General features: G+C 32.9%; 1 protein-coding gene across 1 annotated transcript; it reads right to left on the bottom strand.

Moving 5' to 3' along the window:
- Positions 1–14,803: 14,803 nt before the first annotated feature.
- On the bottom strand, positions 14,804–15,931 carry LOC149179374 (transcription factor LRL3-like). The gene is made up of 4 exons (XM_089422443.1): positions 15,821–15,931; positions 15,663–15,728; positions 15,324–15,410; positions 14,804–15,166 (listed from the first exon to the last, which is right to left on the bottom strand). The coding sequence occupies exons 1-4, from the start codon at positions 15,929–15,931 to the stop codon at positions 14,804–14,806; spliced, it is 627 nt and encodes a 208-aa protein (XP_089278569.1).
- Between the last annotated feature and the right edge of the window lie 1,248 nt (positions 15,932–17,179).

Below are 17,179 nucleotides of genomic sequence, written 5' to 3'. Positions count from 1 at the left end.
ACTCACAATTATAACTCATGATCACAATATATAACACACATGCAACACATCTGTAAGATTACAAATTATAATAATATGTTGGAGAATACAAGCATAACTATTTCCTTTTATGCATCTCCAATGGGAATGTAATTATGAACTAGAACCTAGCCTAGGCTTGGAGGTTGTGTTTTAAAAATTGATGCATTAATAAAGCCTATATGTGTAATCTTAAATGTATAAAATCATATTTTATGCTATTTCAAAAGAATTGGTTTGAACATTCATTTTGTTAGGTTTAAGGGTCATATAATTTAGCACACTATTTAACATTGATTTCCAAGTTATTAATTTGTTTCAGTTTCCAAAAAAATTACCTATTTGAATATTGATATAAACTATATTAACACTATATATCTATCTATATAACATAATATTATATTAGTTTAATTTAATGATATATATTTAACATCATCCCACATAACTTTTCCAAGAGTCATTGCTACTATCATATAACTTAGAAATATAGTCTAAAATATCTATAGAAATCTTTTACTTTTCACAAAATCTCATATAGAATATATATATATATATCTCAAGGAACTCTTAATCATAAATTCACAAAGTCATTACAATCATGGTATTATAGTCATCATATCACTAGTAAGAAAATAATAGCATTTCACCCACCACTCTCAGTTAACCTTCTCGATATATATATATATCTATATATATATATATATATATATATATATATATATATATATATATATATATAATAAATATCTAACAAGTTAGTTAATATAAATATCTAAAATGACATTGGCATCCAGGGAATAACTACTCAGCTTTGTGTACATCTCATTGACATTGTTGGGAATAGGAACAACGATCATTTTTGGGGTGGACCATCGAAACCGTTAGCAGTAAATTTCTCACCACTGGAAATCTAAATTGTTAGAGATTTCTAAAATAACATTGTGTAATATATGTTATCCATTTTATCCATCCATATATTTAGTACTTGCCTAACATTATAAGATGGATCTTGATGTTCTGTAGCCTGATTTCCTAACAAATGCCAAGCAATGCGATCATGTGATATGCCGAGTTTATCTTGTAACAGACCACATCTCAGAAATTGTTTCAAGAGAAAATCAACAACTAACCACACCCGTTGGTTATAGCAGGAGAATATAATTGACCTAATTTCGGAGATTCATACAATACACTCAAATATATCCCATGTTTGACTATAACGTTGTCAATCCAAAAATTCTAAGAAATTCCATTACTCAGATTGCAATTTGAACTAAACTATTTGAGTGCTAACAAAATTCTCAAATCACAGATGCAATCATAATTTTCATTGTTGACACTCCAACTACAAGATTCACAACCCTGTGAAGAAAACGGTGCAAAATGACGGCAGAAAGGACAGTGTGAGTGTACGAAGATGTTGGATGGAAAGAGAATGATCGACATATGTTATAAAGCTATCTATGATTCTCCCATTGACATCGACCCCTATTGAATTCTTTGTCCATGTCGGCTTTCTCAAATGTTGATCATGAGGTTCAGTTGCACTGTAAAATTTTGATGGATTGAGGGAGAAATTAGAATGTTATAATATTTAAATATTGTAATAGTTTGTTGAGTTTTACATTCAGATTTGAGTGCAGAAACTCTTTCCTCAATTCATTACTCCATCTCATATATTTATATTGTTTTCTTGATATATATTTATATTTATATTAACTAAGTTGTTAGTGGCTTCATTCATATATATATAAAACAAAGAAAACAACACCAACCCACAATATTCATAGTTTGAAATTAATTTGACAATAAATGATTAGAGTTAACTAATTTGACAAGAAATTAATTAAAATGAAGCCATTAACAATGCAAACACTATGTTCATGGTATGAAACTCATTTTACAAGAAACAGTTCGACATGAGATCAGATATTTGCAAGTAGCTGCAACTATAATGATGCTGGAGCGGTTCTAAGAATCGTGGGATAGCGGGGAATTTCATAGAACCACCTTGATGGCTCTGATGTTTCAAAATATTCATGAATTTCAAAAGGGTGGGCCAACAAATTTAATTTCATGAATGATTAAAACATTGACGATTACTAGTACTTTGGGTTGATAATGTTGAACGAATTTGATTAGGTGAATAATTAGAACATGTGGATATTTTATGAGTATCAAAGACATCGGGGCAATTCTAAGAATCGCCTTGCCACTCCGATATTCTGAGAATCGCAAGGTGGCACAACGATTCTCAGAATCACCCCGATGGATCTAATGTTTCAAAATTGATTATAATTTTATACAAAGTATATGAATTTTATTAGTTAGCTACACTCCATGTTATGTTTTAATACAATCATTCAAATAAAACATAATTCATGCACAAAGACAACTGGGAGCTTGAGCATGGGATGTATGAAGTGTTGGTTATTGAGCATGGATCTGGTGACTTTTGAACCAGAGTTCATAAGGTAAACGAAATGCAAGTTTTCCTGCTAAATTTTACGTTGGAGCCCATGTTGGAAGCTACGTTGGGATTAGCGTGGAATAGTATTAAGGAGATTGTATTAAAAAACTTTGGACATGCACTCTTCCTCGGAGATCCATGTGAGGAAAATCTGAATTTATTTTACCTTATATGAATTTCCTTTTGTAGGCCAATCCTTCACCATATTTCGTTTATCACATTATTTCTCTACTTATTACTTTTAAATAAGGTTCACTTGGATAAAGTTTCACTCGTTATTTTTAAAATCAAGTTAAAGGAAAAGTGAATTCATGTAAGAGGAGAGTCATAAGAGAAATTGAATACAAATTTTAATGTTGGATGGTTGGCTAGAAATCGTCTGGTCAAATTGCAGTTTGCAATAGTGGACATGGAAGTCTCTTCCGAAATATCTCATATTCAAACTCGTAATTAAGAGTCAACATCTTTCAAAGAAAAATGAAAGTATAGTGGTTCATTTCATAAAACATTAAGAAAAACATAAAGATTAAAATATTATATAACACATGAATTTTTATAATTTTGAAAAGCAGAAGACATAAGCACCAAGCTGGAAGGGATTCACAATCATAGTTTCCACATGTCCTAATTATAATTTTGAAACATTAGAGCCATCGGTGAAATTCTCATAATTTCCCCACCACCCCACGATTCTGAGAATCTCGGGGTGGTGGGGCGATTCTCAGAATCACCCCGATGGCTATGATGTTTCAAAATTGATTATAATTTTGCACAAAGTATATGAATTTTATTAGTTTTTTACACTACATGTTATTCTTTAATACACTCATTCAAATAAAACATAATTCATGCACGAAGACAACTGGGAGCTTGAGCATGGGAAGTGCGAAGTGTTGGTTATTGAGCATGGATCTGGTGACCTTTGAACCAAAGTTTGTAAGGTAAAAGAAATGCAAGTTTGCCTGCTGAATTTTGCGTTGGAGCCTGTGGTGGAAGCTACATTGGGATTAGCGTGGAATAATATTAAGCATACCATATTAAACAAGTTGGGACATGCACTCTTCCTTGGAGATCCACGTGAGAAAAGTCTAAATTATAATTTTGAAACATGAGAGCCATCAAGGCAATTCTCAGAATCATCCCGATGGCTCTGATGTTTCAAAATTGATTATAATTTTACTCAAAGTATATGAATTTTATTAGTTTGCTACACAACATGTTATTCTTTAATACACTCATTCAAATAAAACATAATTCCTGCACGAAGACAACTGGAAGCTTGAGCGTGGTAAGTGCAAAGTGTTGGTTATTAAGCATGGTTTTGGTGACTTTTGAACTAGAATTCATAAGGTAAAAGAAATGAAAGTTTGCCTGCTGAATTTTCCGTTGGAGCCTATGGTGGAAGCTACATTGGGATTAGCGTGGAATAGTATTAAGCAGATCATATTAAACAAGTTGGGACATGCACTCTTCGTTGGACATCTACGTGATCAAAGTCTAAAATATAATTTTGAAACATCAGAACCATTAGGGTGATTTTGAGAATCGCCTCGATGGCTCTATGTTTCAAAATTGATTATAATTTTACACAAACTATGTGAATTTCATTGGTTTTCTACACTGCATGTTATTCTTTAATACACTCATTCAAATAAAACATAACTCGTGCATGAAGACAACTGGGAGCTTGAGCATGGGAAGTGCGAAGAGTTGGTTATTGAGCGTGGATCTGTTGACTTTTGAACCAAAGTTCATAAGGTAAAAGAAACGCAAGTTTGTCTGCTGAATTTTGCATTGGAACCTATCGTGGAAGCTACGTTGGGATTAGCGTGGAATAGTATTAAGCAAATCGTATTAAACAGGTTGGGACATGCAGTATTCCTTGGAGATCCGTGTGAGAAAAGTATAAATTTATTTTACGTTTTATGAATTTCCTTTTGCAGGCTAATCCTCCACCATATTTCATTTATCACATTATTTCTCTACTTATTACTTTTAAATAATGTTCACTTGGATAAAGTTTCACTTATTATTTTTAAAATCAAGTAAAAGGAAAAGTGAATTCATGTAAGTGGAGAGTCGTAAGAGAAATTGAATAAAATTTTTAATGTTGGATGTTTGGTTGGAAATTGTCTGGTCAAATTGCAGTTTGCAAGAGTGGACATGGAAGTTTCTTCCAAACTATCTCATATTCAAACTTGTAATTCAGAGTTAACATCTTTCAAAGAAAAATGAAAGTATTGTAGTTCATTTCTTATCACATTAAGAAAAACATGAAGATTAAAATATTATATAACACATGACATTCTATAATTTCAAAAAGGAGAAGTCATAAGAACCAAGCTAGAAGGGATTCACCATCATAGATTCCACATGTTCTAATTATAATTTTGAAACATCAGAGCCATCAGGGTGATTATGAGAATCTCCTCACCACCCTGTGATTCTCACAATCACAGGGCGGTAGGATGATTCTTAGAATTTCCCTGATGGCTATGATATTCATAAAATATCAACATGTTTTAATTATTCCCCTAATCAAATTCATTATGAACCCAAAGTACTAGAAATCATCAATATTTTAACTATTTACGAAATTGAATTTATTGGGTCATGCTTTTGAAATACATGAAGATTTTGAAACATCAAGTCCATCTAAAATACATGAAGATTTTGAAACCTCAAAGCCATCGGGAGGATTTTTAGAATCACCCCGTCACGTCGTGATTCTCATAATCGCCCTAGCATAATTATAGTCATAGCTACTTGCAAGTCTCTGATCTCATGTCCAATTGTTTCTTGTAAAATGAGTTTCATACCATGAACATAGTGTTTACATTGTTAATGGCTTCATTCTAATTAATTTCTTGTCAAATTAATTAACTCTAATCCTTTCTTGTCAAATTAGTTTCAAACTATGAATATTGTGTTTTGGTGTTGTTTTTTTGTTTTATATATATGTGAATGAAGCCATTAACAAGTTATTCAGTATCTAACAAGTTAGTTAATATAAATGTAAATATCTATCAAGAAAAAAATATAAATATATGAGATAGAGTAATGAATTGAGGAAAGAGTTTTTGCACTCAAACGTGAATGTAAAACTTCAAAAACTATTACAATATTTAAAATCTGAATGTAAGCCTCAAAAAACTATTACAATATTTAAGTATTGTAACATTCTAATTTCTCCCTCAGTTAATCAAAATTTTACAGTGCAATTGAACCTCATAAACAACATTTGAGAAAGCTGACATGGACAAAGATTTCAATAGGGGTCGATGTCGATGGGAGAATCATAGATAGCTTTATAAGATACGTCGACGATTCTCTTTCTGTCCAACTTCTTCATACACTCACACTGTCCTTTCTGCCCTTTTTTCACACCATTTTCTTGGCAGGGTTGTGAATCTTGCAACTGTAGTATCAACAATTCAAATTATGATTGCAACTGTGATTTGAGAATTTTGTTAGCACTCGAATAGTTTAGTTCAAATTGAAATCTGAGCAATAGAAATTCTTAGAATTTTTGGATTGATAAAGTTATGGTCAAAGATGGGATATATTTGAGTGTATCGTAAGAATCTCCGAAAGTAGGTCAATTATGTTCTCCTTCTATAACGAACGGTCGTGGTTGGTTGTTGATTTTCTCTGGAAAAAATTTCTGAGATGTGGCCTGTTACAAGATAAGCTCAGCATATCCCATGATTACATTGCTTGGCATTTGTTAGGAAATCAGGATACAGAACATTAAGATCCATCTTATCATGGTAGGAAAGTACTGAAAGTATGTTACCCTTTGTTAGGAAATCAGACTACAGAACATTAAGATCTATCTTATCATGGTAGGCAAGTACTGAAAGTATGGACGGATAACATGGATAACATAAATTACAGAATCTTATTTTAGAAATCTCTAACAATTTAGATTTCAAGTGGCTAGAAATTTACTGCTAATGGTTTCGATGGTCCACCCCACGGAACGATTGTTGTTCTTATTCCCCATGATGTCAATGACATCTACATAATGCTGAGTAGTTATTCCCCAGATGCCAATGTCGTTTTAGATATTTAATATTAACTAAATTGTTACATATTTATTATATATATATATATATATATATATATATATATATATATATATATATATATATATATATATATATATATATATATATATATATATATATATATATATATATATATATATATATATATATATATATATATATATATATATATATATATATCTATATATATATATATATAGATATAGATATATGATTAGTATATTCGGAAGGTTAATTGGGAGTGGTGGGTGAAATGCTATTATTTTGTTACTAGTGATATGATGACTATAATACCATGATTGTAATGACTTTGTGCATTTATGATTAAGAGTTCCTTGAGAATATATATATGAGATTGTGTGAAAAGTAAAAGATTTCTATAGGTATTTTAGAGTATATTTCAAAGTTATATGAAGGTAGCAATGACTATTGGAAAAGTTATGTGGGAAGATGTTAAATATATATCATTAAAATAAAATAATATTATATTGTGTTATATAGATATATAGCTAGTGTTAATATAGTTTATATCAATATTTAAATATGTAATTTTTTTGGAAACTGAAACAAGTTAATAACTTGGAGATCAACGTTAAATTTTGTGCTAAATTATGCAACCTTTAAACCTAACAAAATGAATGTTCAAATCAATTTTTTTGAAATAGCATAAAATACAATTTAATATATTTAAGATTACACATATAGGCTTTATTAATGCATCAATTTTAAAAACACAACCTCTGAACCTAGGCTAGATTCTAGTTCATAATTACATTCCCATTGGAGATGCATAAAAGGAAATAGCTATGCTTGTATTCTCAAACATGTTATCATAACTTGTAATCTTACAGGTGTGTTACATTTGTGTTATATATTGTGATCGTGAGTTATAATTGTCAGTTTCTAGATTACTATCTTTAGCTAATCAAATCCACTTTCTTAGAGCACGAATAGGCCTATTGGTTAAGAGCATGTGTTTCCTCCTAAGAGGTCATAGGTTCAAAAACCAGAAGGGGTTAGAGTAGGTATGCCTTCGTAGACAATAATTAAATTGTTGAGTGGATGTGGGTCTGTTGTCCCACAAACAAGGGGGTCTCATAGACCAATTTGGTGTCTGGCTTGGCAATGATGATAAAGATTCTAAAAAGGTTATTACTAGAAGGAATAGTGTTGAGATGGGAGTTTGCTGAAGCTAGTCATAGATCTAGAAGAATTTTGAAACCTGAAATGGTGGGCATGCATGTGGACTCAAATGGGCCACTAGTTGATGAAAGAGAAGAATATGGAACATCTTCATATGCATGTAGTCATTCATCTGAAGATGTGAATTCAGATGGTGTGTAAGAAAATATGAGTGATTTTGAATAGTTCTCTAAGACAACTTATATAAGTGATGTTTGCATTGTATCTTGAAATAAAAGTTTTGATTTTCCATATGGTGTTAAATCAAAAGTTTTGAGTCATTTTTATGTTGTTTGATTATATGTCTTAACTATGATAATATTTTTTGTTTAGAATATCTACAATGCAATATTAAATTAGAGATATAATGTATGTTTTATTCAATATACAAATAATGACCTTTTTATTCAGTTAGTCATGTAATTTGTTCATAATGTCATGGTTTTTTAATTTTATCGTTGAAAAAACTCCAATTTCTTTTGTATCTAGGATGTTATGGTTAAAACATGTTGAATTTATACTTAGCAAAGAAAAATGTTATTCTACCAAAAACATTAGTGTGTTTTTTTCCTCGTAAACAACTATTTTTTTTCACCTAGAAATTCAGTTTTACTAGCATTTTTTAAAAATGTTGAAATTTGACCCCAAAAAAAAATTGTCGTTTTAGTATCAACACTTTTTCTTTTTCAAGGTTTTTTTTGCACAAAAATTTCATTTTCACTGCCATTTTTAAAACATGTTCAAAATTGACCCTTAAAAAAACCATCATTCCAGTATACACACTTTTCGTTTTTAGCATTGTTTTTGATGTTTTTTCGTGGTTTTTTGGTGAGAGTTCCCATTTTGAGTTTATAGTTCCTATTTCAAAGTTTACATTGTTAACCTCTGTCGACATCTTATCCTGACTTCCTTAGGTAGAGACTTTAGCGAAGCTTTTCCTTAGTTCCATGAATGTTTCCTTTGCGTGCTCCAAATCAAACCCAACCTCCTTTTGTGGAGCCTTATGGACCCACTTAATTTCTTTAGGTCATTTCCATTTATCATCACCATTCATCATTTCACTTTGCAGCACAATATTCAGAATGGGATCCTCTTCGCGACGCCCAACCTTCAACATTTGTAAATTTTGGGTAGGCTGTTGAGGTTGTGCCTTCTTCACCTACATTTTAGCTATCAATATAGGGCACTTTTCTATTGTGTGGTCAAAATGAATGCAGTATCGATGTGACATGTGTGTCTGGTCTGTATACTCCTATGCGTAGTGTCCTGGAATTATGAAATTATAGCAAAGAGCTTGCATTCGGCCTCTTCTATGATGTGCTCCTCCTCGGCCTCATCCGCGCCTCTGATATTCTCTGCACGGTCCCCCAGTGCCCTAATATAGAGGCCAAGTTCCTCTTGTATTTGATATGTGAGGCATTCTATCCATCATTAATTCGTAGCTTCGGAAATGACACTCATCATGGCCCACTGGTTTACAGAAATCACTGAATAATTGTTGTAGTGTCTACACGAACTTTTTCAGCAAGTAGCAATTGTCCGTTACATGTTTTCTGGCTACCTAACAGATAGCACACCATAGTGCGGGCAGTGTACCTGGTCTTGCTAGAGCTTCCTACATTAGAGGCATTGGTGCTCCCCCTGTAATATAGTTCGCGAAGCAAGGGGCAATGATCTCTATCACTCCCCTGGCTTTTACACTTGAGGCACCAAACCTCTTCACGAATCTTTGGTTGAGCTTCTTTTTCCTTCTTAAAACTCTCAACTCCAAGGAGAGGTTCTGAAATTCCACATGAATCTATTGAACCCCCAAAGAATCTTCCTGAATAGGCATTTCATTCAATCTTATCGCAATTTTCACATCTTCTGCCCGAGTTCCTATCTTTTGCTATGAAAAAAGAAACCCTTAGGTGGGGCAAGAGTGAGGCTACAAACCATTCACGGTGCGGACTATCTGTGAGATTCATCTTAGCTTCGATGATTTGGCACTTCAATATTTGATCTAATTCTGAGGGTGTTTCACTAGGCCTCATCATGACTTCCTTAAATTCGATTATTGATCATGATTCAGACTTAGGCTTACCAAATTATTTGTTCAAAGTGGTTTCAGTTTCTGCAAATTATGCCAGTGGGCTATCAGTGCAATAGTTAATGTAACATGTTAGCACGCGATCCTGCAAAGCGATAACCAACTGTAGTTTCTTTATATTATTATCTATAATTTGTTGTGTTATCCATACAACCTTCAGAACACACCAAATTTGATATGGATCCTCACTTCCTAAGCCCTTGAAAATCGACAACTTCAACATATTCGACATGTTGACGAACGACAAAGATGGTGGTAGTGTGGTTGAAGTTGTATGTGGTGGAGTGAATGTGGAGGTGTTGTGGGCAGATGAGGTCTCCATGGAAAGACGTTCGTTATCAACTAGACAATGCTCTACAGTGAAAACTTTGATGCTCACTCATCGTCACTTGAAGGAGGTCCAATCAAAGGACTATATTCAGGACCTGCTCTCCTTTGATTTGAAAAAGTTCATCCACTTTGCAATGATCCAAACATCAAGGTAATGAAATAACCCACTTTTCACATAAGAACATCTTAATCCATGTATTCAAAGATCATAAATACTTACCACGCAACCACTTGAAGAAGCGCCGCTCAACTTCACATTAAATGATTGAGGTATTAACCGTAAACTCTATAACAAATCCTCCAATGATTTGATCATGCCACTGGTCAGCTATGCATGCAATCTTATCTTCAGAATCTTCCAACCTTCGCACAAGCTCTTGGGTCCACACTATCGGACCATCAAGCCTTCACCTTCCTTGGTCATTTGCCAATTTATCCATCCACTCGTATAGTTTGATCGAGAAGGTGCAGAAGAATATCTCTTGTATTTCTATGTACAAATATTTTTCCAACCACCATTCTTTCAACAGGCGTAGATTTATTTTTCTTGCAGCATCAAGTCGTGGATCTTTCTTTCCAAAAAATTCACAATTTACTTCTTGGTTGGATTCCTATGATATGACATCACGCATCTCTTTATGTAGATCCTGGTCCCGACAATGGAACCATTTTTTCACTTAGTGGCTCCTAACCCAGGTTCAGAGTTAGTTGCACCCAACAAATCCCTACACTACTAGCCCTTTCGGCATCAACCCGTGGGATGTGGACTGGAGTCTCACCCGAAGCAGTATGAGAATTGTTATGTCTTCTTGTGATCTAAATCTGACTTCACGCAGATCGTTAAACCTTTATGGCTTATCAATGGAACTCTGTTTAATCAGCTACTGGACCTCCCCAAAGGTCTACGACTAGCTTTTGCGCATCCAAGATTATTATTAGCCTAATATTTATTCAAATTTGCTTATGTGTTAGATAAATTTAACATACACGAGATAATCTTCATGTAAAGACTTGACATCAACTACATTCATATAACAATATAGATCCAGTAATGTTGCTCATGAATACAACATTATTCCATAAACCTATCATTCATCATAGTATAAAGCGCATTATAACAGAAGTAAATGGATAAACACAAGAATTTTTGTAATAATCTTCTTTATTGGTAATTAGTTAATCTTACAGACTCAAGACCTCCCTATGCACTCAGTTGTAGGGGTACGCACACTCAGCTATGGACACAACTGTAAACACTACTCGGCTTCGGTGGTAGAATCAGTAGGAACAAATTTCTTGAGTGATCTCCAACTGATGGTTGATGATCCAAGACTCATCAAATAACAAGAAGTAGAGGCTCCATTCTCCTTATCTCTATCAAAATCAGAATCTGAATAACTAGTGAGATGGAAATCTAAAACTTTAGAATATTTGATGCCATATGTTCGAGTGCCTTTCAAATACTTGAGCACTGACTTTGTTGCATTCCAATGACCTTCACATGGATTATGCATGAACGTGGAAAGTATCCCTACAATAAATCTATGTCAGGTCGAGTAGTAGTTAGAAAACTAAAACTTCCAACAAGTTGCATTTACTTGGTTGGACCTTGGAACGTGCTTCCTTCAATGGAAGTAAGCTTCAAACTCTGCTCCATAGGTGTAGTGACAAGATTACAATCCTGCATCCCAAATCTATCCAAGAGTTGTCCAACATACTTTTTCTAAGCAAAGAAAATATATTTGGGTTTCAGATCAACTTCAATCACTAAATAAAAATGTAATAAACTCAAATCTGTTATGTCAAAAACGTTCAATAGTTCTCTTTTAACGAATTGTTTCCTATGATCATCAAATCATCTACATACACAACCAAATATAAAACTAACTTTCCAATTTTCTTAACAAAAATAGTTGCATCATCCAAATCAAATAACTTATAATTCAACTTCAGAAGGTATTCAGTTAACTTGTCATACCATGCATGAGATGCTTGTTTCAGTCCTTACAAAGCCTTAACCAATTTGCATACATTTTTCTCTATTCCTTTAACCGAAAAACCTTCAAGCTGAAACATATAAACATTCTCCTTGAAATCACCATTTAAAAAGGTTGCTTTAACATCCATATGGTCTATCATCCATCCATTTCAAGCTGCAAGAGAAAACAAATTTCTAATTGTGCCCCATTTTGTTGTAGGAGCAAATGTCTCTATGTAGTCAATGCCTTCCTTTTCAGCATAGCCTTATGCTACAAGTTTTTCCTTGTATTTATCAAGAGAACCATCTACTTTGTATTTGATCTTATACACCCATTTGCAACGAATGGCTTTGACACCTATGAGAGGATCCACTAACCTCAAAGTGCCATTCTTGATAAGTGCATCATATTCCTATTGCATTGCATCCTTCCATTCATCACAATTAGTAGCTTCTTAAAAAAAATAAGTTCGCTAATTGTACAGTGATTGAATTCACAGTCATCAGAAACATTACCTGAATCACCTTTAGAGACATTCCTATTTCAAAATCGTCATACTTGATTGGAACTTTTCTAGGGCGTGTAGATCTTCATAAAGGTTGATGAAGTGGTTGTCTTGGTTGCTCATCTTGAAAAATAGTCTCTTCAAGAGCAATTTCTAGTCCTGTAGAAACATCACTGTTATCCAAATTTTCTTCAGCAATAACATTCTCATGAGTCAAGGATGGAAGAACCATAGACTAATCCAAAATGGGAACCCCCCCTTTAGTGTGTGGAACAACATTATGAGATTCAAAATAGAACTTCTTAGATGAAAATTTCTCCAAATGTGTCAGTTTCTTATTAACAATGGAATTACTTTTATCTCATTCAAGGAAAGTAACATCTCTAGAAAGAATGAACTTCTTATTCTCCTCATCATACAATTTATAAGCTTTGGAAATAACAAAATATCCCAAAAATATACATTTTTGACTCCTAACACCCAACTTGTTCTACTAATGTTTAGGAATTAATGCATAGCATAAAGAATGAAAGACTCTAAAATGTTGAACAACAAGAAGATGATTATACCACATTTCATAAGGAGATTTATTATTGATGGCAGAAGGAGGGAAACGATTGCAAATATAAGGTGCATAAAGCACTTCTTCTCCCCAAAACATCAACTTAACATTCTTAAAAAACATCATAGATCTAACAATATTAAGCAAATTTCTATTTGTACTATCCTTAAAAAATGTTACTATGATTAAACTCTTGTTTACTCCCGTAAATGCAAATACTATCTTTCAAAAATTTGAGTGTAAGTAAACTCTTGTTTGATGCAGTAAATGTAAATAAGGCCTCCTGTTTGACTCAGTACTGGAAATTTGTATTCTAAATTCCAAGGATATGTAGAAAATAAATAAAATTATCCCACTCAATTTCTCCAATCGTCTTTCATTATGACTAAAAGATATGAAACTGAGAGGGAGTCAATAGTTTGGGCATCCCACTGCATTGTTCCATTGGATTAATCTTATGTTGCACTCTAGCTTCACAGTCTTCACACTCCGCATCTCCTTTACCTTCACAGTCTCCACATTCCACGTATCCTATACAGCATAGACTTCAAATACATAGAGTTTATGAGTAATTCAACTAGGCTCTGATACCACTGTACAAGCCCAAATAAACTCCACAATGAAAGAACACAATGAAAAAACCTCATATTAATGATAAAAATACTTATTTATAAGCGTGCAATCTATCTATGAGACAATTATGTCTTGGTAACTTATTAACCATAAAAACGAATATAAAACTAATTACATATCATACAATACAATCCCAAAAGATTAATTAACAATACAATATTAAGATTTAATATATATATATATATATAGAAAAAGATTTTATCTCTATCGAAATGTTGAACATTAACCAAACCTCATATCAAATTTAAAAACCATAAGTATGTATTCAGTATATTAAAATGTTGAAAATTAACCAAAACCTCATACCAAATTTAAAAACCATAAATATGTGTTAAGTATAACATTAATGTTATGCATCACAACCACATTTAGCCTCATCTAACATTTGTCGACCCTCATCTAACATGTTTCAACCATAAAATATAACAGTTTAAAAACCATTCTTTATTCACTCAACTCTATCCGTTTCTACAAATATCGTATACAATGACCTACTGCAAGTTCGCTTTTAATATGACTCCCATAACTGAGACATTCGATACATATAACAATTTAAAAAAACAAATTATTTATTGAGTCAACTGCGGGCATTTCTACAAATCTCTTCCTACTACAATACAAGTTCATTTTAAAAATGATTTGAGTAAGTGAAATAATCTTATACATATAAATATATGGAATGTGAAAGATAAATAAACTATCTATAATCTAAAATGAGTTACATATAATACTATTAAATCCTTTTTATAGAAATGAATCCATTACTATGTTATTTGCATGGAATTCAGATCGCCAACACCAGCTAACTGGTGTTTAAATCACAGCCAAAATCAACATTGCCAAAACTCGATACATTCCATTTATGGAAGGGCTCCTGTTAAAATGGAAACAAAACGTAAGGGAATGAAAATGGCCACTAATTCAATATTTAGTAAACTTGTTTTATTGGCCTTAGGATACCTTCCCTATTCCTTTTCCATAATTTTGGGAACTACTTCTTTTCCTTTCTTTATCGCTTTGTTTCCCTTTGAACGTAAATCGCTGCCACATCTAACAGATCCCATTCCAAGAACACCTGAACAACTAGTGGTAGTTTCCGTGTTTCGTCTGTCAATAGAATTTGGAGCCCGAGATGATCCGAGCCCTGGGTTTCGACCTTCATTAGATATGGCGGTTACCTGTGCAACTGGAATCAAACAGAGCCCTTTACTTTGCAAGTACTCCGTAGCTCCATTCCTATCCCTCTCCATGAACTTCACAATATTGTTCTCAAACTCTCGGCCTTCCTTAAATAGCGAGCCACCAGGTTGAAGCAGACCCGCTGATGCCTTGCAAACCGAAAAAAGGTAGCATCAGCAAACAAAGTAAAACACACGTGACCGTTCCTGTAATTTATATCACTAGTACCAGTAATAATCAACAATGAGGCGTGTACCTCAGCTGCAACATTCGGAGGCCCAACTGAACCAACACAGCCAAGCTTACTGCAAGAGATTGGGGAACAACCTTTATTTGCATTTGCAGAAGTTTGACATACTCAATTATTTCATCCAGCATCGATGCTCTGTCCGTCTGCATATATAACAGCAAATTTAGCAATCGTTCCACCAATGTAATGTAAAGAACAAAATCAAAAGAACTTAAAACACTAAAGGTTGAGCCTAGTAGTAGAAGCCACAGTGTTCATCCACAAATAAGGTAGGAATTACATTAGGAACTAACAACTATCAAGGTATGCTCTTAGCATCACCGATTTGCTATTCTATTACTTAAAAAACAATCACTAAATTAATACCTCATTTAGGAATGCCTCTTCTACTGTACCTTATTAGCATTTGGAACAAGCTCATGCAAAGCTTCCAAATTTTGTGCAATTCTCTCCCTCCGTCGCTGACAGAATTAAAAAAAAAAAAAAAAAAGTCAAAACCGTCTCGAGACTTAAAAATTTGAAACAGAGGAGGAGCTTCAGACTATTTTCTCACCCGTTCAGCTACACTGTGAGGATCCGTAGCTTGACCTCGACCAGCCCTTACACGGACCCTTGGAGCACCATGCAAAGCTTCTCGACCAGTTGACCCGTCAACATCACCCATGTCTTGCAAATGATTTCCGATATGCTGTACTTTCGAGCGATAGACTTGCAGAGCTTCTGTATCACAAGCTAACCGGGAGACTCACAGAGCTTCTGTATCACAAGCTACCCGAGAGAGTTCTTTTTTTACAGAGCTTGTGTATTACAAGCTACCCTAGAGACTTCTCTTCTTACAGAACTTCTGTATCACAAGCTACAGAAGACAGTTCTCTTCTTACAGAGCTTCTGTATCACAAGCTACAGAAGACAGTTCTCTTCTTACAGAGCTTCGGTATCAAAAGCTACCCAAGAGAGTTCTCTTATTACAGAGCTTCTGTACCACAAGCTACCCAAGACCTCTTCTTATAGCACTGGCGGGAAAGGAAAATGTTTTTTTTTTGGACAAAGTCAATCTGTTTTCCGGTAAAATCCATGTGTTTGGTGAGAATATTCAACTACTTATTGCAAATAGTAAACGGAAAAGTAGGTTTTCAGGCGAAACAATTCGTCTATTTTAAATTAAAATTAAAATAATTTTTGCTGTTATCCATGCAAAATAAAGATGGACTCTGTCAACCATTAAAAAAAATTACTTTATTTCAATTAATAAAATAAAGATTAACCCTGTTAACAATATAGATATATATATGTTAACGATATATATATATAAAAATAAGATATACTTCTTATATTTATTGTTAGAATAAAAATAAATATTATTTTTATGTATACTAACTGAAGATTGACCCCGTCAAGAATTAAGAAAGAATGCTTTAATTAATAAAATAAATATTGACCTGTTAACGATCAAAAAGGATATTTAAAAAAATATACTTCGTATATTTATTGTTTAAATCAGTGGTGTGCAGGGAAAGAATAGAAAGTAAAATATAGTTTTTAATATATAGAGTTATAATTTACTTTTTAACATTACACTCAAGGAAGATAGAAACTAAATTGGTTTATGAATTTTTTTGGCTGTTAAATAAAAAAATATTTTTATTATATTTTTTTAATTCAAAATTATATAATTCATTTTTTTGAAATTTTGAAAAAAATCATAAAATAAACTCAATTACATGACTAACAGCTATTTTAAATAATTAATTATAAAAATTTAATTGCAATATTGCAAACATCTATCAAAATTGTGTGATAGTTTTTCAAAATATTATAAATTTTATTCTGAAAGTGTAACAAAATATATGATAGTGGTACTTTACCCATTCATACATTCCATTATCATATTTTCTTATGATCGATTAAAGTG

Source organism: Pinus tabuliformis, chromosome 4_1 (assembly GCF_031772625.1).
Source record: "Pinus tabuliformis cultivar Carrire ecotype Pingquan chromosome 4_1, CPIR1, whole genome shotgun sequence".
Classification (NCBI taxonomy): Eukaryota; Viridiplantae; Streptophyta; class Pinopsida; order Pinales; family Pinaceae; genus Pinus; species Pinus tabuliformis.
This window is presented reverse-complemented; position numbering and strand designations above follow the sequence as displayed.

Coding starts and splice junctions, on each gene's coding strand:
- LOC149179374 (XM_089422443.1), bottom strand. CDS start 15,931: ATGGGTGATGTTGACGGGTCAACTGGTCGAGAAGCTTTGCATGGTGCT. Junction 15,729..15,820: donor CTCACAGTGTAGCTGAACGG/GTGAGAAAATAG, acceptor TAATTCTGTCAG/CGACGGAGGGAGAGAATTGC. Junction 15,167..15,323: donor TTGTTCCCCAATCTCTTGCA/GTAAGCTTGGCT, acceptor TCGGTTTGCAAG/GCATCAGCGGGTCTGCTTCA.